Source organism: Podarcis pityusensis, assembly GCF_964106645.2.
Source record: "Podarcis pityusensis genome assembly, chromosome: 7".
Taxonomy (NCBI): Eukaryota; Metazoa; Chordata; class Lepidosauria; order Squamata; family Lacertidae; genus Podarcis; species Podarcis pityusensis.
The window spans coordinates 42,976,960-43,002,458 of NC_138031.1; the positions used below are offsets into that span (position 1 = coordinate 42,976,960).

General features: G+C 39.5%; 1 protein-coding gene and 1 long non-coding RNA gene across 2 annotated transcripts in view; one reads left to right on the forward strand and one right to left on the reverse strand.

Annotated features, from left to right (window-relative positions):
* Positions 1 to 25,499, reverse strand: part of LOC308481783 — an 81,467-nt gene that overhangs the window by 50,800 nt on the left and 5,168 nt on the right. The gene's annotated exons all lie outside the window — the stretch shown is intronic.
* LOC308481795 (desmocollin-1-like) lies at positions 233 to 23,705 on the forward strand (the record flags this gene model as incomplete). Its single annotated transcript, XM_081014501.1, has 16 exons — positions 233 to 305; positions 2,990 to 3,040; positions 4,165 to 4,367; positions 4,951 to 5,076; positions 6,862 to 7,017; positions 8,646 to 8,790; positions 9,902 to 10,077; positions 10,501 to 10,635; positions 11,719 to 11,904; positions 12,498 to 12,754; positions 12,883 to 13,022; positions 14,190 to 14,402; positions 14,500 to 14,772; positions 15,749 to 15,900; positions 16,620 to 17,141; positions 21,527 to 23,705. 16 exons carry the CDS (start codon positions 233 to 235, stop codon positions 21,986 to 21,988), a joined length of 3,270 nt encoding a protein of 1,089 aa, XP_080870627.1. The 3' UTR covers positions 21,989 to 23,705.

Consider the following 25,499-nt stretch of genomic DNA (forward strand, 5'->3'; position numbering starts at 1 on the left):
TCTGAATTAATGTGGGGCAGGGGTTGCTTGTTTTTAGTTTTGGCTGAGATCTACAGGTTTGTGTCTGACTCTTACACCTTGTTTGGGCCTTTGGATTGAAAAACTATTGACCAGTTGCAAATACCCCCTTTTGGGAGAAGGTGATAGAGGCTGTGGTGGAGTAGCTGCACATTTTTGGAGGACACAGATTATCTAGGCCACAGAACCAAGTTGCTCTTGGTCGTCTCGATGGATGACCTCTGCAGAGAGTGTGACCTTGCTGCTGCTTCTTGATCTCTCAACAGCACTTGATACCACCAACCAAGGTATCCTCCTGGAACAACTCCAGGGAATGGGAATTGGAGGCACCATATTACAGTGGTACCTTGGTTCTCAAACTTAATCCATTTCAGAAGTCCATTCCAAAACCAAAGCATTCCAAAACCAAGGCGTGCTTTCCCATAGAAAGTAATGCAAAATGGATTAATCCGTTCCAGACTTTTAAAAACAACCCCTAAAACAGCAATTTAACATGAATTTTACTATCTCATGAGACCATTAATCCATAAAATGAAAGCAATAAACAATGTACTGCAGTCACACAATCAATCAATCAGTAGCTGAACTGGGCTCCACACAGTCACAAAAACAAAACAAAAAAGCCGCAAAAATAAAAATGCAAAATAAATGACAAAAACAGACAGACCTCAGCGTAACACCCAAAATGGAAGTGTGGCACTCAAATCAGAAGTGTAACATTCAAAATGGAGCACGTTTGGCTTCCAAAAAATGTTCGCAAACTGGAACACTTACTTCTGGGTTTGCAGTGTTTGGGTTCCAAGTTGTTTGAGTACCAAGGTGTTTGAGAACCAAGGTACCACTGTACAGTGGTTCTGATCCTACCTTTGGGACCGAGTTCAGAGAGTAGCATTGGGAGATAGCACTTATCTCCACTGCTATTTAACATCTACATGAAGTCACTGTGAGTGGTCATTAGGAGTTTTAGAGTGAGATGCCATCAGCATGACACTCAGCTCTACTTCTTAATAACATCTGAATCAAGAGAGACCATGCAGTTCCTGGGCTACTGCATGGATACTGTGGTGAGATGGATGAGGGAGAACAAGCTGAACTTGAATCTTGGCAATGTGGAGGCACTGTGGGTGAGTAGTTCCTGGGTCTGAGAAATTGGCCAATGGCCTACCTTGGATGGGGTTGCACTCCCTCTTAACAAGAGGTAAGGGGGTGGCAGGATCTACAGATCTGGTCTCCGAGGAATGAATCACCTATTGCTGCTGCTATAGTGCTACTGGCAGTTGCAGCATACTCACTGGAAGCTGGATCTTCCTCCACAGTGGCCCCTCTAGGAGGCACTGCTGGTCTCCTTCCACCCTGCTCCCAATGTTGCTATTTATCTCACCCTTGTTCCTGATGTAGATCTTCACTCCCTCTTCTTCCCTGGTGATGGGAGGGGGCCACCATTTTGTGATTTGCCTCAGGTGCCAAAATGACTTGGGCTGGCCTTGAAGCAGCAGGTTCACAGTTTGGGAATGCTTCTAGATCCAGCCCTGTCACTGGAGGCTCAGACAGCTGCAGTGGCTAGAAGTGCCTTTTACCAAGTGCAGCTGGTTCAACAGCGACGGCCATTTCTGGACCAGGAAAGCTTTGCCACAGTAGTTCATGCACTGGTAACTTCAAGACTGGACTATTGCAATGTGCTCTATGTGGGGGCTTCCCTCACACTTGATCCTGAAGCTGCAGCTAGTGCAGATGTTTATAAAGTTTGTAAGAGTTTTAATATTTTTAGTCTTTTATTGTGGTTTTAACCTTTTTATGTTTTAAATTACAGTTGTATAATTTTTAGTTATAATTTCATTGTTTTATCCTTTTTGTAAACCACTGAGGTTTTTTCTACAAGCAAGCAGTATATAAATATTATGAAATAAATAAATAAATAAAACAAAGGGAAACTTTGTAACACATGGTTTGCAATATATTTCCCCCCAGTCCATTCACACATCTTGAATGTGATTAGATGCTGAATGATACATCATTTACTTTATACCAGAACTAATATTCTCTTCCTGCATTTGCTTGCTTTAATGATGTCTCTTGCAAGTGCAATACAAATATTGGTGGCTTGTAATACTAATCTGAAATATAATACAAGAAGTCTGGCTTCCAAAGTTCTTCTCTAAGTATTACAAAAGAGAGCACAGCAGAGGTTATATTTTCTGAGAATCCTCCGGAAAAACAATCTCTCAAAGGACCTGTTGATGGCATTTTACCATTGCACTGCGGAGAGCGTATTAACTTATGGTCTCTCTGTGTGGTTTGGGAGCTGCACGGCCAGGGAAAAACCAATGCTATCCAGGGTTGTAAAGACTGCAGAGAGAATAATTGGGTGCACTCTTCCCACCTTAAATCAAATCTATGCTGCCAGGTGCCATAAGAAAGCGGCAGAGATAGCGCAGGATAGTACGCACCCCGGAAATGATCTCTTTCAGCTTCTGCCTTCTGGAAGAAGGTATAGGGTTATAAATGCCAGGACTAGCCGCCTGAGAAACAGTTTCTACGCAAATGCAATTCTGGTTCTAAATGCAGCATAAGGGGTCTCTATAGTATAGTGTATTTTAAAATGGGGTTTCAGAGTTTTGAGGGGTTTTTGAATGTTTTATGTAGTTTTTATGTAGTTTTATGTAGTTTTTATGTAGTTTTATGTAGTTTTTATGTAGTTTTATGTAGTTTTTTCAATTTCATTGTTCTGCATGGGACAATGACAATAAAGATACTGCATATCGTAGAATATACATCCAGCTTCCTGCCGACTCCCTTACCCACTTGCAGCTTCAGAAATGGTGGAATGGAAACAGGAAGCGGGTCCCTCTCCATTCTTCCCTGGTTCCTGACTAACAGCCATAGCAGCAAGTCAAGCATAACAGAAAGAGTGAAGAGGGAAATACACTCCTGTCACTCTTGCTTCAAGACCCCTCTTCTTTCACCATTGTAGGAACACCAAACCTAGTTAGTGGGCAAATGGGAGATGGCTTGCAAACAGATGGTAAATTCATGGGAAGAAGGAAGGGAATTAAGGGGTTCACTGGGCTGGGGGAAACTGTTGCATTCCTGAAAATATAATTAGGAATATGAGTGATGGAGTCTGTTGATCAAGCTTGAGTTTTTTTTTCCAGTTTTGAGGGAAACTGTTCCATATTCCAAGCCCAGTTTATTTATTTATTTCACTACATTTATACAGTATATCACTTGACTGCAATAAAATCTCTAAGCAGTTTGCAAAATTCCAAGGACAATATACTTCATTACTAATATGTTTAATTCTCTCTCTCTCTTTGTGTGTTAACTTTTAGTAGAGCCTTCTAGTAGAGTCTCTTATTTGGTGTAAAGGAACCTGAAGCAACATATATTTTGAAGATATACAAGATCTATTAATGGACATTTTGCTTCTCAGCTGAACCCTTTACAATTCACAGGTCTATTGAATTTGGGGTCAGCAAAGAAATTTGCTGGAATGAGGAATACAGGATTGGGATATGAGAACTCTACAGTTCCACTGATGTAGACATTTGTTGTTATCAAAGCAAACTAACTGCTGAATACTTTTAGAATTTAAATAACAAGCCAATCAATACAAAGTTTGTATTGAAATAATTTTGTTGCTTCATGAAAAAAAAGAATGATTTAATGTTTTGGTCTCTCTCTCTCTCTTTAAGGTACTGAGTTTATCTTCTGAAGCTTGCAAGAAAGTAACTTTTAATGTCCCTCATAAACTAAAGGCAGGGGCATTTGTCGGCCAAGGTGAGAATCCAAGAATGTGTTATTGCTGTTGTTGTCAAATATGTACTATTTGAAAACCAATAATATATAGGCAAATTAAAATTTAACCCGACTTGTTTCAGATTCTGGAGTTCAAATTCTAAGGTTACCTAAATTATCCTACATATTATGCGAATTGTACAGATCTGGAGGACAATTGGCTATGGGGAGTGCCCAGACAACCTGTGCCATCAACAGCTAAGCAATTTGTGGCCAGGGCAGTGGGGACTCCTCTGCCTGTCTATCATAAATTTGATTTGGCACTAAATATAGTTTCAGACACCTTTGTTTGGAATTACGTCTTTGTAAACTATTTTTCAACTAGTCCTTTAAATTTATATTTTCCTACAGTAAACATGAAACAGTGTCTTAATCATTCTGAAATTATTTACTCAAACAATCCCAATTTCACAATTCAAGAAGATGGCTCATTGTATACAACAAGGGATGTTTCCCTGACTTCCCATGAAATCATCATCACCATATTTCTTAAAAGCAATCATGAACAGGAACAAAAGAAGATACATATTAGTTTGCTCACACATTCAAAAAAGGTAAGCATATCTGATTTGCATCAGTATATCTTATCCTGCTTTTTTCTGCTCTTTTCACTTCTTCCTCATCTTTTAGTGCTGCTGTTTTACTTTGAAGGACAATTTTCATGACTCTGTGATCAGAATCTGAATGTGTATTGTTGGAATCTTCTCCCAAATTACTGCTAAATATTCCACTAAAAACAGAACTGATAAAGCACAGATAAAAATAGAAAGTTATAACCTTGATCAATGACATAATACAAATTCAACATGGAAGAAAAAAAAGAATTTAATGGACATAGCGCAAGGACAAAAATATTAGATTTGTTTCGTGTGACATAAGAATGCTACTATTCCCATATGCTACAATTATCCTAGAAGTCAGGAAGTCTTATTAACTGTTAAAATATTTGTAATTCTAGCAGAGAGATAGACACAGAGGGACTGAAAAATAAAGTGATGCAACACATAGGGTGGCATCCAACTTAATCAGAGGAGACCCATTGAAATCAATGGATTTAGGTGCCTTGAGTATGACTTGGCTGAATACTGCTCATGATTGCTATTGTTGTTTGCTTAGTTGTCTCTCCCGTTCTTCTAGGTCCCAATAGCAAAGGCAAGACATTTACGAGATACTTTTCTTAGACGAACTAAACGGAGATGGGGTCCTGTCCCAACTATTTTAATGGAAAACTCACTTGGACCTTATCCAATGCAAATTCAACAGGTATGTTTTAAATTTACCTCTTCATTTTTACTTTTCAAATTATCAGTCAAGGATTTTTGAGCAGCTTGGCATATGTTATAAGTGACCAGTAACAGAACTTCAATCAATAGAAACTATGATTGAAGCCTTCAGATACACAGCATACTCTCTGCCCCCCAATTCTTGCTAGGCAGCCAAGAACTTTACTGTTAAACCCATCGTTTGTGTCTATAAATGATTGCCCCATCTGGTAAACTCATCTGTCTGGGGGAATTGTTTGTTGCATCACTGCTGCTGATATATACATTGCTGCAGAAATCTGGGATTAGGGAAACCAGTTTGTCTCTGCCTACATCTTTTGAAGAAGCTTGTAATTGCAATGTAAATATCTAAAGTCAGCTATTTAACACCAGAGAATGAAATCCATTTAAATGCTTCAGCTTTTGCCTGGAAGTACCAAGGAAACAACAGCTTGAGTCTGATGGGAGTTCAATATAAGGCTTTTACATTTGTAAGCAACTAGCTATGTGGAACAGCCTAATCATATGAATTCTCCCTACTCTCACCAGGAACATGGTAAGCAAGTCACAAGCATTTTAGACTTTGCATGGAGCTACTATCACATGAAACATTTATTTCCTGTGTCCATAATATTTGAATTGATGTGTAAATATTTTGTTTTTGCATCTTGGGATTGCTAACGGGATTCTGAATAAATAGACAAGAAAACAAGATTTTGTTAATTATTTTTTTTTTTAAAGCAATTTATTAGGTTTTACAATAAAAATAAACATAATAAGCAATATAACATTGATCTTAACATATTTTCACATTTTCTTTGGACTTCCTCACATCTCCCGCTCCCACTTTCATCGTTGTAACATTTTGTCAGCAATTTATCATCTTATTTAAATTCTTATATCCCTTCTATATTTCATAATCTTATAATTCTCAGAAGGAGCTAAATTTCACAGTCTTACTTATTTTCTTAAAAACTTCTAAATTTAGTGGTGCTCAGTTATTTTGATCTAGCATCTTATTTAGCATTCAGTCAAATTACAATACTTTTGTAAATAGTTCTTAAATTTCTTCCAGTCCTCCTCAATCCTCTCTTCTCCCAGGTCACGGATTCTGCCGGTCATTTCAGCCAGTTCCATGTAGTCTATCAGTTGTATCTGCCATTCTTCCAGTGTGGGTAGATCTTGAGTTTTCCAATGTTTTGCGAGAAGTATCCTTGCTGCTGTTGTTGCATACATAAAAAATGTCTGGTCCTTCTTTGCCACCCCTTGGCCGACAATACCCAAAAGGAAAGCCTCTGGTTTCTTAGTGAAGGTATATTTAAATACCTTTTTCAGTTCATTATAAATCATTTCCCAGAACGCCTTCACTTTAGGGCAAGTCCACCAGAGGTGGAAGAACGTTCCCTCACACTCTTTGCATTTCCAACACTTATTATCAGACAGGTGGTAAATTTTGGCAAGTTTGACTGGGGTCATATACCATCTATAAATCATTTTCATTACATTTTCTTTCAGAGCGTTACATGCAGTAAATTTCAATCCATTACTCCACAACCTCTCCCAGTCCTCAAACATGATATTGTGCCCAATGTCCTGTGCCCACCTTATCATAGCCGATTTAACCGTTTCATCTTGTGTATTCCATTTCAACAGCAAGTTATACATCCTTGAAAGTACCTTAATCTTTGGTTCTAGCAATTCTGTTTCTAATTTCGATTTCTCCACCTGGAACCCTAAGATTTTGTTAATTATTATTTCTGTTTCAAATTGGTTTGCATTTACACAGCTGCTTTCCGACACATCCCTAACATACGATATCAGATACTCCATAAGTGGTCATGGTGTTGACAAGCCACCATATAATTATTTCTACATAGAGGAGGACACTGGAAATCTATTTGTTACCTGTCCAATCGATCGGGAAGAGTACCCAGAATTTCAGGTATGGGTTTCAGACTTCTGTTTACGTATTTACTGATAAGTAACAATTGGACAGATCCATGGTATTTCTTTTACTAAAAGTTTCTCTGAACAGGGCTGCCTTCAGATGTTTTCTAAAAGTTGTGTAATTCTTTATCTCCCTGACATCTGATGGGAGGGCATTCCACAGGGAGGGCCCCCACTGCTAAGAAGGCCCTCTGCAGTATAGTCTCCTCAAGGTAAACAATTAAAAATGAATGAACAGATGCAACAATTATCTGTTGCAGCTGTCTGTATGTTACTTTTTTGACAGGTAACTGCATGATTGAGGGAAACACGCAGGGAAATGAGTTTTCAAACACTGTATCCACTACAGAGAAGCTGTTTTTGGTAGCCTCACAATGTTTACATTAGTCCTCAGTTCTTCAATAGAAGGTGAGAGGGATTTGGTTGGTGAGCAACATGTAGAATCATCAGCAGGCCATGCACAGCATCAACTTGCCAATCAGAGCCAGATGTTCCTGTACATTAAATAGGTGGGGGGAGAAGACTGATTTACTGGCTGCTAGCAGTACCAAGGCACTCAAGGAAACCTGAGAAGGCATTTGTGGGTTTTCTTACAGATGAAAGATAGCAACCAGCCTGCCCTCACCCCAGCCTATTATCTTCCTTTACTTCACAGCTTTCTGATAACACTTGCCCACTCATACTAGTGAAACAGTTCAGGAAAAGGTGAACAGGCAAGCAGACACAAAGAACATGATGCTTGAACCAGGCATTTGACTGACTAGATGTCTTTCCTCCTAAACTGTTGTTCTGGGCTGCTGTGTTGATATTTTGTCATTGGCTGTATTGTGGTTTTATTTTATGATTTCAATGAAAATTGTACTTCCTATAACCATTCAGTAAAGAGGAGACTACAATAATAAATATATAAATACTAACACTCAAGGTGCAGTGCCAATTGATGGGGATATATATGAAAACTTGTTCACAAAGATGGATTATAGTTGAACCAGCAAAAAGGTACTTGCCCCACCTTCCCTTCACTGTTCCCATGTGGTCTTTCCTATCTTTCCCATATCTCCTTCTTCCTTCATCTCTCCTTTCCATGGCCCAAATGGCTGTGCCTAGTCCCTTATTTGTTTCCTTGCCTCAGACCCCTGTTCGAACACACAATTTGCCTTGCACAAGTCCTTCTTTCCCAGGCCATTCAATGGACTACTTTATTTGACCATTGCTTCCTCTGTACTTCACTTTGTATGACGCACAACTCCTTTGTACCTCCTTCACATGGCTCTTGGACTCTGTCCATTTCCTCTTATGCCACTTTACCTCATGTCCCTGCCTCCTTTCTCTCTTCTTCTTAGTCCAACTCAACTGTAGCCTATCCTTATGTCTGTTTTTAAATGCATATACTCTGGGAGATCACGGAGACACAATGTCCCATGCTTTTCTGGATGTACAGGTGGACTGCTCACCACAAAGGCCACACGCAGCATATAACAGCCTGTTCACCTTGGCAGATTCTTGTTTAGAAACTTGGACGGAAGTAATTGTATTCTGATTTGTTAAAAATATATATTTTTTTCTGCTTCAGATCAACTAGCAAATAAAAGTTTGTTTGTTTGTTTGCTCTCTTTTATACAGTTGATTTGCTATGCAATGACAGCAGATGGATATACACCAGAGATACCGCTTGTGCATATAATTAGAATAGAAGATGATAATGATAATGCCCCAGTGTTTGAGCAGGACGTTTATACTTTTCTTGTCTTTGAAAACTGTGGAATTGGTAATTTTAAAAATCTTTTCTTTTTTAAATAAATCATGCTTAGTTTAGACAGCAATATTTTAAAGTACTAATTAAAAACTGAGGTGCTGTGAATTGTATGTAAGCTCCATATTATTTTTATTTGCTATAATTCTGAGCTAATATCTGAGTTCCGAAAAATAATAATCTACATATAGCCCTATTCAAGGATTCTGATTCTGGTTGGAGTAATCATATGACAGCCCCCATCCTCAGTCACATGGGGATGAGAGGCCTACCTCCATCTTCATAGCCATCATTCTTGTTACTCTCGATAGGAGCCAACTCCTAGGGGCTGGGGTGTGTGTCTTTGCTCCCCTAGTAAAATATTTGAGGGGGTCAGGGGCCCCTAAAGTTTATGGGTATTGCCATCCAAATGGCTTCCATGCAACATATCATGTGAAATGATTACGCAGGGCAGGGCTTACATGCCCCCTATATTTCATTCAAGTTGGCACCCCCTGTTGCTCTCCATGAGTTAGAGGGCAACTGTGTGAAATGGGGAGCCTTCTATACTTGTGGAGTCTCCCCATGCAGTTTAAAATACTGATTTTCCAGGTGTCTACAAGCCCTACAAATACAGTAGGTTCCCTGCTTCCCACAATTGCTCTCTAACCGATGAGAATGATGATGAGTAAGCATGATACTGGTAAATTCATCTCCAGAGTGTACCTGCTCCCCAAATGAGTTGTTGCTATAACCAGCAGGAGAACTTTGGTTTCTCATCAAATAAAGGGTGGTGAACCACTGTTCAGCAATGCAGTCCTAAAATAACGAACTTCACTGTTTATGCAGTAGGAAGTCCCCAACAGCGGGGAAAACCAATCTGTTTCAAATAAGAATACAGAAAGATGCATAGACAGATATATCTGTTTCATTGATCAAATGTTAAGAACGGTTATATTTCTCTACAGATGTTTTAAAATAGGTATACTTAGGTATACAAAAGTGATTTTTTAAAAAAGCATTCTGACATATATGCCTGGATTTACATGTTTAGATTAAGTGAAAAATCACCACATCTAAATAATTATTTTAAAACTATCTTATGAAGGAAAGCTGGAAATTTAAAGATGATGTTTTGTACATACAGGGACGCTAGTTGGACAAGTGACTGCAACAGACAATGATGAGCCATACACCTTACATACGGAAGTGAAATACAGAATTGTGTCCCAGGATCTTCAAAGTTATCAGAATTTAAGGGTATTTGCTATAAATCCAGATTCAGGTTCTATTACGGTGGTAACATCACATCTGGACAGAGAGGTAAATTTCCTGTGCACCTAGCCTTTATTCACATGCCAAAACTCTGCTAAGAAGGGAAACTTGGAGCTTTTTAGAGGAAAGGTAGATTATAAGGGAAATAAATGGGTACATCGCCATGCAATTGTTGTTTAGGATCAGAATGTGAAGTCATTCTTGCTCCCTTTTTAAAAAAACAAGGAGATGTGTTTGATGTTGCAAACAGATCATTTAAAGCATTTATTTCTCATAATGCTATTTTGTAGGCTCAAACAATGCCAAGCTGTTTTTTTCAATGCAGCATCCGCCATCTTGGTCAATATTATACAAATGTGTAACTATCTGAAGAACTGGGCAGTCCCATGGTCTCTGGTTTTCCTTTTCATAAAATCCTGGTGATTTTAATCAGAACAGGGAAATTATGTTTATATATTCCTTTTAATGCAGACAACACCAGAGTATACGCTACAAATTGAAGCAAGAGATATGGGAGGCCAGGAATTCGGTCTGTGCACTACAGCAAAAGTTATAATTACAGTTGGAGATGTAAATGACAATGCTCCGCAATTAGAACAAAATGTGGTAAGTTTGTTATTGTTAAAATTCATCAGACCTTTAAAAAATGTGGGTACCTCCTGAGCAGCCAGTATTTCCTATGGTGTAAATGTAATCATAATAAATGTTAAATTGAGGAAAAATACAATTATTTGCATTTTAACTATAGAGAATTCCTTCCCTGGCTATCAGGATGGAATATGTATTTACAGAATAATTGCCCAGACTATTCTATTCCTCTTAATCTTTCAAAAGTATAGCTTTGTTACAGTGCAATCCTATAGATATCTGCCCAGAAGCATGGCCTATTAAATTCAGTTGGGCTTACTCACTGGTACATGAATATAGGATTGCAGCCCAAGTCCCAAAGTAGAAAAGTATGTGTCTAACAGATTCTACTCTGTTAGATGCATGAAGGGTTAACCTCAGTTTGCAGCTATATAGACATGTGGGTAAAAAAGAAGAGGTGGGAGTGGAATGCTATTACCATGTGTGGCCAGGAGGCCACCAAAACAAGAGATACGTGTGTCCTATTACTATGGTAACTAAGATACAAATGCAAACAAGGCATAGATGCAAACAAATTCCCATCCTAGGGGTAAAGTATCAACTCAAGAGTGGATGTGGTCTAATCTCCAAAGATAATGAACAGGAAAAGCAAAATTAATAATAAAATGGTACCTTGGGTTACAGACGCTTCAGGTTACAGACTCCGCTAACCCAGAAATAGTACCTCGGGTTAAGAACTTTGCTTCAGGATGAGAACAGAAATTGTGCTCCGGTGGCATGGCGGCAGCAGGAGGCCCCATTAGCTAAAGTGGTGCTTCAGGTTAAGAACATTTTCAGGTTAAGAACAGACCTCCAGAATGAATTACATTCTTAACCCGAGGTACCACTGTATACGTGAACACCAAGGGACAATCACATCCTGTAGTGAGCTAGCCATTCCCAATTGTGGCTCAGTTCAAGTCTGGTAGTGTCAGATCTGCACAAGGCTTGAAACTCTGCAGCTTCACCACTGGAGTTAAAGTATTTTATTGTTGCTTTTGGAAAATCATTTCACTGTTCTAGAAGTGTTTATTAATTGCTTATTTGAAAACTTCATTTCAGTATGAAGTGAAAATATATGAAAACGAAGAAAATATAGAAATATTGTGCATTCCTGTAAGAGATAATGATGAACCTGGGACTCCTTCATGGTTGGCTGAATTCACAATTATAAAAGGAAATGAAGATAATGCTTTTTCTATGAATATTGATCAAGAGAGGAATGTCGGGTGTTTACTTGTTTTAAAGGTAAATGCAGATGGGGAAAAATTACCTGTGGTACAAAGGTATATTACTAATGGGAATCATCTAGAGTTTTTTTTTGAAATTATTTGATGGTATGCAACATAATTTTAAGCCCTGAAAGGCTGTTCTTGAAATGTTATATTTGTAACTATTTTCTAAGGGTTCCCAAGCTTGAAATGTTCCCCTAAAGGAAATTTATCCATGGTTTATGCAATTTGGGGGAAATAAGCAAGTATGAGGAAAAGGAAGGGTGGCAAGAAACTTAATGAAATTGCAAAATACCAATTGATAACCATTGTGTGGAATCCAAAAGGTGTCATTCCACTAATGGAAGGAATTCACTATACCAATAGGGAGGCAATTTTTGAAGACTCCCTATGCAGCCCACATCCCCTTAATCTACTCTGCAGGGTCCCTGGCCAGAGAAATCTCCAAAAAAATTTCCCCCTCCCTGTTCTGCTTATGCATGTCTTCTGTCAGCAGAGTGACACCCATTGGATTCCACACATTATTTTTACCATATTTGTTCAAAGTTTATAACAGCAACCCAGTAATAAATATTGTGTTAGTTTTAACAGAAATGTGTTTGTTTCCAGGGACTGGACTATGAAACTTCCAAGGAGAGAAGATTAGAAATTGTTGTAAATAATGAAGCACCTTATATCCTAGCACCAAATTCAAGAGCCCCATCAAGAAACCCCACCACAATTGTGATTGAAGTTATGGATGTGGATGAGGGGCCAACATTTGCCACTGAATATATTATAACTTTAAGGGAATCTTTCCCAAAAGGAACAGTGGTTGGAATCTATCAAGCATATGACCCAGAAACTGGAGATAGCACAGGCATAAGGTACACTTTTAATTATAACACAGTAATCTGGTTTATAGATTGTGGTTAAAAACAGGGAACAATTATAATTGGTTTATATTATCACATTGTACTAATGGTATACAACCCTCCTAAAATGTTCTCAATAGTTACGGAATCATAAATGACCCATGCAACTGGATCACCATTGATGAAACAGGACAGCTGATAACCACTACAATTTTAGACAGAGATATATTAAATGAGGAATACAGTCAATGCATTGTAACAGTCTCTGCAACTGACCAAAGTGAGTAACAAATGCTTGTAAACTGCTGATTATGCCATCTACATATTTGCAGTAGTATTTTGTATCTTTCTTTTAAACCACAGTGTTAAAAGAACTCTAATCCTATGACATCAGTGAGCTCACAATATGGATATAAATCATGGTTCCATCTGTATTTTATATATAATAAGCTTGCTACCGTGAAGAAAATGAAATAACAGAAAAACCCAGTAAACTGAATCATAAAAAGGTTAAATTAAATAATACCAAATCCACATATATTGTACTTGTTTTATGAATGCAATTTTATCAATTTCATGCTGCTTATTTTTTCTGAATGGCAGTACAGACATTTTTGCGAATAAATATTTTGAAATCTTGTTGATAATTCAGTAAGTGTTTAAAAAGAACACTAAATGGTAAAAGGTAAAGGACCCCTGGATAGCTAAGTCCAGTTGAATTCGGGGTACGGCGTTCATCTCCACTTTCAGGCCGAGTGAGCCAATGTTTGTCTGAAGACAGCTTTCCGGGTCATGTGGCCAGCATAACTAAATGGCTTCTGGTGCAATGGGACACTGTGACAGAAGCCAGATCGCATGGAAATGCTGTTTACCTTCCTGCCACAGCGGTACCTATTTATCTACTCACCCTTGTATGCTTTTGAACTGCTAGGTTTGCAGAAGCTGGGACAGAGCAATAGGAGCTCATTCCATCACACAGATTAGAACTGCCAACCTTATGATCTGTAAACTCAAGAAGCTCAGTGGTTTAGACCACATTGCCACTGTATCCCCCTAAAAAAAGCACTATTCCCCTCCTAGCCCTGGTTTTTGCTGTTGGTTAAGTGTAGACCCGGATAGGAAAAACTTAATTCAGATTTTTTTTCTAAGCTTATTCACTTGGTAAATTGATACCAGAAAGGTTGCATTTTCCTCAGAGTCATATGCCAAATTCCATCTTCTGTTGCTGAACTGAATTCCTAGTTTGTTGCCCTGTTGCCACAGAAATAAGTCTAAAAGCTAGCTTTAATCCATGAGAGAGAGAGAGATAAAAATTCTTATAATTTTCTATATTTGGGGCAGAACTTTTTTCCACTACTACATATTTGCACAGATTAGCTGAAGCCTGCTACTGTGACAGTGTGTGACTATTTACAGCATTAAATCATGAAAAACTTCCATTTTCCAGGTGGTAAAACAGGCCAAGGGAAAATTGTGATAAACATCATGGATGAGAATGACAATTTCCCAGTGATTACAACAAAGAATTACACCATGTGTAAGGACAAAACACCAATTTGTATTACGGCCTTTGATGCCGATCTACCTCCTTACACTGGACCTTTCCATTTTGAAATAGAGAATCGAATGGGCTTAACATGGAGGTTAACACCAAATGATGGTATGTACATGGTTTTCCCTGTCCCACTTCTGTAATAACTGTAGCTAAGAGAACAAATAATGTAAAAATGTTCATCATTGCACAATTTGTTTTACAGATGAATCAGCATTGCTTTCACCCGTGGAAGATATTGACTATGGCTATTATATAATACCTGTTAGGATATATGATAATGAAGGTAACAGTGGAATAAGTGAAATAACAGTTCACTACTGTGACTGTGAAATTCCAAGTAATTGTTCTGAACGCAGCACAGTCGCCGCTCTGGAGAATGGGGCAATCCCTGTAGATCGCGTTCCATATCAAGCAGAATCTGCTTTTGGTCCCTGGGGCATTGCTGCAACAGTCCTTGGATCAGTATTATCACTGTGTAAGTATATCTCTCTCTTATAGATGATATACAAAATGAGCCATTAACTCCAGTCTGTTGCAAAACTGCTTCTCCCTTGACTCTTCCTTGGAGTTCTAAATGTTCACTTAAGGTGGCTTAGTCCCATGTTTGTGTATATAGGTATGTTAAATGGAAAATGCACATAGCAATTAGCTACTGTGCACATTCACCAGGTGTCATGGAAAATGTGCACATGTCCACGAAGATGGAATTCTGCACATTTCCTGGTCAATTTGTACAATCCACAACAAGCTTTGGGCATTGTGCATGTATCAACTACATTAGGTATGTTCTCTGGCCAATATGCATTATCTCCAACAGGCCTTGCAAAACGTGCATATCTCAACTGCATTCTGTACATACATGCTGACTGTTTGCTGTTTGGGAGAACTAGGCCTCTTTTCCAGAGCTATCAAATCTTCCAGAGGAAGAAAAGGGAGGGGGGAATGCCCTGAAATGAAAAATCATCCATAGCATTTTATTATTAGTCGTATTCATTAGATTTGTACACCACCCTTCATCCGTAGATCTCAGGGTAGTTCACAGCATAAAAATACAAGCTAAAGACACAAATAAACATAATAAGAACAAGAACAAACCAAACCAATAACCTCCTCCTGCTCCCCCAAAAACATTTAAAAGGCTATAGGATGTTAATCAGCCAAAGACTTAGTTGAAGAGGAACATTTTCACCTGGTGCCCAATGGTGTATGATGAAGGTACCAGCTGAACATCCCTGGAGAGAGCATTTCACAAATGGGGAGCACCCTTTACTTTGATTATTGTATTTACTTCTCCAGCCCCCCACTTCCTGAGGTACATGCCGGCCTCCGATGCTATTTGCTTTATAGAAAATATGTAACAATTTACTTATTAAATTCAGTTCCCTTCATGCATGACTTTGAATCACATAATTAAAAACTAAAGCTCAGATTATGTGTATTTGTTTCTACAGCGGGGATGATGGTACCCTGTGGTTACTGGCTCCATAAAAGAAATTCCAATACTGAAGAAGCGCCTGGAGAAGCACCTGGAGAAGCGTCTAATAATGCAGCTTTTGAGAACTTAATGATGTCAAACACAGAGGCACCAGGTGAAGAAATGACAGTAAGTAGCATTTTTTGGCTAAAAGTTATGAAGTTCCGTACTGCATTTGCTTTCTAAAAAGTGGGGTGTGGGTGGGTGCGCACTAAATATTAGAGTTGCTGTGTTACTATAAAAGGGGAAAAACATGCTTGCAATGTTTTATCTTTTTAGTGTGTGTACTTTTGAGCTAACTCCTGCACTGTGGGTGTGAGAGAGCGTGTGAGTGAGAGACAGAGAAGGGTGGGGATTAGTAAGAAGACTGCTGAGCACCCAAAAAATTCCAAAACATAAGGTGGTATTCAACTAAGTTTTATTCGGAATATACACATGGAAATTAATGAACATGGCTACATTTCTGGGTTCAGAAAAGATTGGGATTCATTTTCTTGGGTTTGGAGGTCAAGTTAAGCCAACTCTACTTGCCAAATAAGATGGTGGACAGTAAGTTAGCTGCAGCACTTTATCATGGTTATAAGAGGACCTGGCCTGGTGCTGCAAAATGTATTTCTGGATCCTGGAATGGCATGCAGGCAAGAGAGTTGCTGAGTTGTGGAGATAGTAAGGCCCACAAGTTACTGCTTTGAGTTGGTATGGGATATGTATACATAATGGGGAAAATAGTTGGTTTGGGTTCAGGCCCTGTTTTTCCGAGAATTCAGGAATCTTATCTCCCAAACTATAGATGGTAAAAAGAAACTGCTGCTTCTTTTACAAAATTCTGCTGTTATCTTTCTTTTCAGGTTCTAAATATACTTCCAGTGAGCACACTGAATACAGCTGTAAGCATGGGCACAGTTGCAGAGAAAACTGGAAAGCAGGAAAGTTTGGAAGTGATAAAAGGAGAAGGCCATCACCCACCAGAATTGGTCAAAGGTGGAGGAAATAAACTGGCAGCATCTTTACATGACATCAGAGGGCAAAGCAAACCAGAATTAGTCAAAGGAGGAGGAAAACTCTTGGCATCATCTTTACATGATATTACAGGGCATCACAAACCAGAACTAGTCAAAGGCGGAGGAAATATCGTGGCAGCATCTTTACATGATATTAGAGGGCATCGCAAACCAGAATTAGTAAAAGGTGGAGGAACTCTATTGGCAGCATCTTTACATGATATCAGAGGGTATCGCAAACCAGAATTATTCAAAGGTGGAGGAAATCACTTGACAGCATCTTTACACAATATCAAACAACCCATACGGAGTTCCTCCAGAGATTTGTGCTCACAATGGCAGGAATTTACCAATCCTCATTTAGCTAAAGTAAGCATACTGATACAGATTTCCCATGGTTTATGTTTGGATTAATGTTAAGACTATCCACCGTAGTGTGATATATTTCAGTTAAATAGCTACAGTTAGTTCATATTCTGGATTTTAATATTGGCTGTAGCTCTCTAGTTATTTGATACACTTAGGCTGTTTTACTGGAAAGATCCATGTTGTTCGGCTTGTGAGGTGTTTGTGTGGCCCACAATTATTAATTTATTTCCAAAAAAGAATCGAAGGTCACTCACAGCATAGCATACCATTAATACAATAAAAGCTAAAAATTCAGTTATAATACTAAATAGCATAAAGCAGTGAGATAAAACATAATCCATAAAGATCACAGCAGAAAACAAGTCAAAACCATCAAGGAATGCCTCATACAAGCAGTATAAAATAGTATCAGTCACTTATCAAGCAAGACAACATAGCCCAAAGAGTGGAGAAAACCAGACCACCTTCCTTTGGGATGGTGTTTCAGAGCTTTGGAGCAACTACTGAGAAAGTCCTACCTATTCAAATGCTTCCATTATTTGAATGCAGAGCCTAATGCTGATGCTCAAGGTATCCCACAGTGTGACGTGGAGGCTAATAAAAGGTAAAAAATGTAAGGGTAAAGGACCCCTGGATGGTTAAGTCCAGTAAAAGGCGACTATGGGGTAAAGAACTCATCTCGCTTTCAGGCCGAGGGAGCCGGTGTTTGTCCACAGACAGCTTTCTGGGTCACATGGCAAGCATGACTAAACCGCTTCTGGCACAATGGAACATCGTGACATAAACCAGAGTGCACGGAAACACCGTTTACCTTCCTGCCACAGCAGTACCTATTTATCTACTTGTACTGGCGTGCTTTCGAACTGCTAGGTTGGCAGGAGATAGATAGATAATACTTTATTCGGCTATAAGCCCACAAGGTAAAACAAATCAATAGATAAAAATCAATAGATAAAATCAATAGCATTTTACAATCTAAAATATCAACTAAAATATTTCAACGCATAATCTCTAAATGTACCGTGTTATGGCCTTGAAGATAAAATGGTGCATAGAGTTTACTGAATTTTTAATAGTCATGCAGCATTCCATGAAGTCTTTTATATGACAGAACTGAGATCAGGAATCTAGCAACCTGTAAAGTTCTATAAGAGTCAATGTCCTGGAGTAGATAAGCTAGATGCAATTCAGGTGGTTTAGCAGCAATTTCCAGAATGATTGAACTCAGGATCCTTGATCGGGGAACATTGTATAAGGGGCAATTAAACAAGATATGATAAAGGGATTCTATCGATTTGTTGTCACATGCGCACAAAACAGAGATTTTACCGTTAGAAAATCTATTGCTCAGCACATTTGAGGGGAACACATTAAATCTGGCTCTAACAAATGCGAATCTATGCGACGCAGCCGATAAAGTAGACAGATATCGAGGTATCTGGGACATAGATGTAATGCCCTGATATATCGGGGAACATGTACCTCCACCTGTGGTAAGATTTTGTTGTAAATCTACCTCCTCCAGTCTTTGTTTGATGACCTTTTTTGCTGTATTTAGATCTAAATTAAGTATATCGGAAGGAGAGATTCCATAAGACAACAGTTTGGAATGGATTTTTGTTGCCCATGGGCTGGTGAATTCATCTCTCCAAAGGCACTGAATAAGATGGTAGTTTGGCAATTTATGCCAAAGGGACAGCCAATAATTAAAGGCATGTCTCCACATTAGAATCTCAAGGGAGGGGGTCTTAAGTTCTAAGCGAATGGCAGAGTTGCTTACACAGGAGGGTAGTTTCAAAAGGCGTCTTAGAAAAAGATTTTGCAATGTCACCAGAGGCAAGAGGTTTACAAAGGCGCCCCATAAAGGGACCGCATAGGCCATAGTTGCAACCACTTTTGCACTATAAACTTTTAAGGCGGATGGAACATGCATAGCCCCCTCAGTAAAGAAGAAGCGTAGTAGAGCGTAGATAAGGGCTTTCACCTTGTTTTGTAAATATGTGATATGCGCTTTCCATCCCATATTATACTGGAAGTAAATTCCTAGATATTGAAATTTGTAAACTTGTTCAATTGGCTTCCCCTCAAGTTCCCATCTATACAGTTTACGACTCCTGGAAAAAATTAGGACTTTAGATTTGGAATGGTTAATAGTAAGTAAATTTGTTTGGCAATATGATGCAAAAATCTTAAGGGCCCTCCTCAAACCGATTCGAGAATAAGAGAGGATCACCGCATCGTCAGCGTACAATAATAAGGGGCAGCGATAGTCTGCAAGCCTGGGTGCATGAATGGAGGTTTGGGCCTCAGCTAGGGGCGTCCTCATGTCACTAATATAAAGGTTAAAAAGATAGGGGGCAAGGATACACCCTTGTCGTACCCCCTTGTTTATTGGAACTGAGTTTGTGAGATCGCCCTCAGGTGTTAACCTCACCCTAGCGGCCGTCCCTTCATGTAATTTAATCAATAGCCACAACAGCCTTTTTTCTATGCCCCACTTTGCCAGTTTTTCCCATAACAGCTCTCTAGAGATACTGTCAAAAGCCGCCTTCAGGTCTATAAAAGCAGCACATAGAAGACCATGAGTAGGGGAAGAATACTTCCGCGCCAAATGATATAGAATTATAGCATGGTCAATAGAAGCGCGATTTGGTCTAAACCCGACCTGTTCATGGCCTATCAGATTGGAATCTTCGGCCCATTGGGTTAGTCTGGTTAGCAAGAAGCGAGTGTAGATTTTTCCGATGATTGATAATAAACTGATATTACGATAGTTTCCTGGGTCCTCTGGTGGTCCTTTTTTATATATAGGAATTATGATGGACTCCTTCCATGATGTAGGTATCTGGCCCGTGGCATTGATTGCATCAAAGATTTTTGCAAGAATTTTAGCCCACCATATTGGGTGTTGTTTAATAGCTTCCGCCGGGATCAGATCGGGCCCTGGGGCTTTATCAGTTTTCAGTTTAGCAATTAAATCTACTATTTCCTCCGGGTCAGTATCTGGCCATATGGGCAAGTGACTTGAGAGAGTATCAGATTGGATGTTAGAGATGTCTGTCTGGGAAAAATATTTTCTTAGAAATTGTTCCCATGTCGGGGCTGGGATAACCGTCAATGGGTATTTCCTCGATCTTTTGTTGATTAAATTCCAAAAACCGCGAGAGCTGCGAAGCTTAGAGGCAGCAATCAGCGCTTGCCAACGTCTTAGCTGCCACTCGTGCTTGGCTGACTTCTGTGCCTGTTTGTAAGCAATTTTGGCCTGCAAGTACTCTGGGGGGAGAGTTTCAGCTCCAGAGGCTTTATATCTGTTGTAGATACAACAGAGAGAGAGTCTAGCTTGCTTGCATTTGGCATCAAACCAAGGTGCACCGAACCTGGGTTGATCTCGGTTAGCCAGGTGAGCCGGCATCGTAAAGAAGCTAGTTAAATCTGCAGAGAAGTGGAAGAACCACTCCAGTATCCTATTTGGTTCAGACAGCTCCGCCAATGACACAATAAGGGATTCGGAGCTATTCCTCTGGAAGAATTCTGCATATTTTTGGGCCTGTTTCATGGACCATTTAATGCCTCTTACTTGAGCTGTGGCATTTAAACCTACATGAATTGGGTGTGTTCCGCTAACCGGGTGCCAGTCAAGCGTTAGCTTGGCCGCTAGAGGTAGGTGATCACTGGATTGTACATTATCTACTTTGAGATAAAAGAAGTTTGAAAATAGGTCTTCTGAGACTAGAAGATAATCTAGGACACTATTTGATGTTGTGCCCAAATGAGTGAATTCACCTGGCACGTCCGGAGGGCAGTTGCCATTTAGAATGTTCAAATTCATACGAATGGCCAGGTTGGCAGGAGCTGGGACAGAGCAACGGGAGCTAATGCAATCTTAGGTTGCATTTATAGCAGCACAGTGCTCGGAAAACAAGATGAAAGAGTTCCATTCTGGTCTGCACTAGTCAGGCCAAATGTGAAGTCCTCTGTCTAGTTCTTGCCATCAAAATTTTAAAAGGAAATTAATAAAAGAAAGCAAGCCCACAGGTTCTGTACTGACCAGGAAGGGGGTATTTTGTTCACTGCCCAGGCATTCTGTTGAATGAAGGGTGACATAAAAGCACAATAAATATTAATAAATAGGCTGCTAGAAAATCCCTTTCAACCCAGTGATTCTATCCTGTGTAGTATGGGATAGCTTGACACAAGAAGCTGATCATTGCCTTTAATAAACAGTATGCAAACTGCATTGTTATGCTTTATAGAAAGGGACTTAAATAGTATGAATCATATACATGAATTATATTCTTCTTTGTATGCAGGAACCAGTTAGAAGCCCTGATTTATGTTTAGGTGCATTTAAGAAAATGGTTAACATGTACTTTCTTTGCGTGCAGAAGGTGTTTTTGTGCGAACAGGAGGAAGAACGTAAACGTGTCGGCGAATATGTACATTCATATAAATATGAAGGAAAAGGATCGCTGGTTGGTTCCCTAAGCTCCTGTACTGGCGAGTCATCATCAGAAGAACTTGAGTTTTTAAATGAGCCGGAGCCTGCTTTTAAGACATTGGTTGAAGCCTTTGTAATGAAGAAGCACGCTTCCATTGGTTCTGAAACCCACCTGCACAATTCTACAGGAAGCTATGTGCTAACTTCCACAGTTGGAGGCAGCAATGCTTCTGAATACCAGCTACTGGAAACCACAGGACAGAAGAGTGCTCTTGTGCCCAGAACGTGCTTGCTGGTTTCCCAAAGGCAACTTGTTGGCCACTGTGAGAACACGATGCTGGAGCAGATGGGCCATTGGCCTGATCAAGCAGGCTCATCTTATCTTCTTAACTCCATTGAAATGAATTAATGTTCTTGTACCCTCCCAGTTCATCCCAATAGGTTTTGAGCAGGAAAGCATGGCCTACTGTAGGCTGTCCCCATTTACATGTCTCTCCCCCCCCCCATTTTTTATTTAAGTAGGCTCTAAAAGAGTTGATTTAGTGGGGTTTTTTTAAAAAAAATTGAGATTCTGAAATTTGACCTAACTGCACAAAACAGTTTTAAGCTCAGGTGCTTAATTTTACATTTTTAACAAAATGTAGTTTCATTCTTATCTTTAAAAACACCCTTTGGAAACAGTAACATTCTATTTTTTCAATTTCAATATTGTCTGTCACATGTCTGATAAATAGAAAATATTGGTTTAGCTTCTCTTTTCAAAGACTTCTAGTAATAACTATGAAATGCTACTGGTGTGCATGTTAAAGTATTTTCTTAGTTTCTTACTTGTATTAATTGCTTATTTATATTCTTTTAATTTCTTACATATCATCTGTGTACTGGGTTCTGAACTAAGGTTCTGAACTAAGCCAGCGCATAGTTGCCTAGGAAGTCCAACTGAAATCAACACAACTCATGTGCATAACAATGTACTGGATACAACCTTTAGATTTTATAGCCTGAACTGTGGAAATAAGATTAAATTGGAAAGCAGCACTAGTCCACTAGCAAATAAATGCCATTAAAAGCCCTCCATACTTTATCTCTGTCCACACAGCAGTTGTAAGCATATAGGTTCTCCATTTATTTTTCTGTAGCTCCTCCTGCAATGAAATGAAAAATAAAGCCCTCATGCCATGTGTGTATGAGAGCAAGCATGTGCAAACGTCACATGCTATTTGCCTTTCAGATCCTTTTTCACTCTTGCCTCTGGCTTCTGTCCACCCAGCAGAACTGATCAATATGTTGAAACTGCATATTGATTAGATTATATGGCTTGGGGCAAGTGCTTGAAGAATCATAGCAATAACAAGGACTACTGATATGTCTAAAAATTTCCTGGTGCTATATTTGGTATCCTGCCCACAAGGTAATTGAACTTGAGCATAAAATGAAGATCAGCTAACCAAGCAAAAAACTAAATTTCAGATGCATTACGTATTTTCTAACACACACACACAACATGGTAAACTGAGGTCATGAAATCAAATTCCAAAAGTTTTGAATGCAAAGCTCAGGTCAGTGAATACATCAGTCTTTGCCAACCTTGTGTTTTCCAGATGTTTTGGGCTACTACTAGTTCCCATCATTCCCAAACAACACTGATGGGAATCATAGTCAAAACATCTGGAGGACACCAAGTTGGCAAAGAGAAGTATGCAAGACTGGCATAGCAACCTTTCATAAATAATCTTTCTTAATATTCCAATATTCTCAATTTTATCTAAGCTTTACCAAAATGCATTAAGGCTGTTTCCATACACTTATTCCAGAGATCAGTGCTGTTCTGGATTGAAATTAAAGAGAGTTATTGATATTTCATCAACAAGGTTACTTTTGAGAACTGCCCGGTCGCTAGCCTTTTCAGACCTTTAACCTAAACATGCATTTGGAGGCCCATTTCTTAATTTTATACAGTGTATTTATTTGGTGATGGTAGCGCTGCTGTTGTGACCCAGCAGTGAGTCCTGACCCACTGGATGAAGACAAATGGCCTAGTTGAATATATATATTTCTTCCTTGCTGATTATTTTAAATATCTGATAAAGTTTTGTTCTTTCAAAAATAAACTGGCATTTAAACAGGAGCTGTTTTGTATGCTAAAAATATTAATATACTTCTGTATAATAGTCTGTAATGGATTTAGGGGTTGCTCGTGCGTAAGTTGCCGCCACTCCTGGCTAGGTTACCTGGTTAAACCCTTTCTGACTGAACAGCCTCCAGCATCGTGACTGTCTCAGTCGCTGGCAGAATCCATCAGTAGGCGTTTCTTGAACCTTTTCCAGCATAAAAGTTGTTTGACGCCAAGTCTCCCCCTACTCTCCCTGCGCGGAAGTGTTCTGCGCAGGGAGGGTGTGGGCAGCGGAGGACCCGTATTCTCTCCGCTGGTCTCCGGCGAGGAGTCTTGGAGCCTCCTCTCCGATCCCCCCATCTGCCCCCCTTCTCCACTGGTGTTACGCTGATTTCCTTTCCCAGCAGATGGGCTGCCTCTCTCCCTACTGGGACCCTCTCCTGCATCCCTCTGGAGCCTTCCCTCCGCCTCTAGCTCCGATGGCAGTTCCCTGACATAGTCACATCATAAATTAATGTTGTACAGTATGACTGAAAGTGACCTGTTATGATTGTAAGCTGCTTGCGATAATGGGAAATGCTGAAAGCAGAATATGACAAAGTTTCTTCTCATGACACTTCTGCAGTGAGAAGGAATTAGAACACTGCCCTGCAGCCTCTAGGAACATAACTCAGAACTGTGCCTCCCATACCGGAAATACTACCCTGACAGGGTAAAGTGTAGCTCCCAGATGCCTTGAGAGATGTTTAAGGCATTGTTTGCACACTTTTACATGTAATTTATTAATTGCCCAAATGTCATCCCTAACAGACATGCATGCAAACACAGCAGTCTTCTACTGTACTACATTGGGCTGCTTTCATGTTGCTGAAATTGAGGCTTTTCCTGCTGGACCAATTATCTGCTTTGACAGTGCTGATGGTTTCGGAGAGCAGAAAAAGCTGATGACTAGAATAAGAGCTGTTCAGTGCTGTAGGCAAAACTCCTACCCAGCTATAGTTACAGCAGATAAAACCCTAAAAATATGGTGTAGATTTCCATGCCCCTAATCCAGATGGGTGATTTGTGTGCAGAACACATGATTTTGTTCAACTGTTTCCTTGTTTTAACGACCAAAGAAAACAGCTATTTGGACTAATATAGCTAAGTAGACCATTAAAAACTCTGCCTGTTTTGCATCTTTACAAAATTGTGCTTATTTGTGATGACAGCCTATAAAAGGCAGGGAAATGTATTAATATAGCCCCAATCTGTGGCAAAATAGTTGATCGTAAAAGCAGCTGGGATCCTTTTGCTGTGATAAAAAGGGTGCCTGTGCACACTTGGCTTCGCTGATCTTCTGCTATAAGAATATATTGTTTTATATATTAAAGCTTTCATGTTTTAAAATGAGGCCTAGTTCTCTAAAACTGTGTAGATAAGGACACATTTGGGGGAGATGTGTCATGTGAATTAATCCTCTTCTATTCACAAAAGGGTCTGGTATGTAGAAAACAAAGGAGTAAAGCAGGCACCCCCAAACTTGGCCCTCCACATGTTTTGGGACTACAACTCCCATCATCCCTAGCTAACAGGACCAGTGGTCAGGGATGATGGGGATTGTAGTCCCAAAACATCTGGAGGGCTGAGTTTGGGGATGCCTGGAGTAAAGGTTCTAGCTGCCCCTTGCAGAGAGGGAGAGGGGTGGATTGTGGTGGAGCCAAGCTGACAGTCCTGCCATCACATTCTGTGCTGCTACTGTTTTTCTTATGATGGTACAGCTATTTGGGGAATTTTTGTGTAGGAAAGAACATTCAGTCATGTGGGC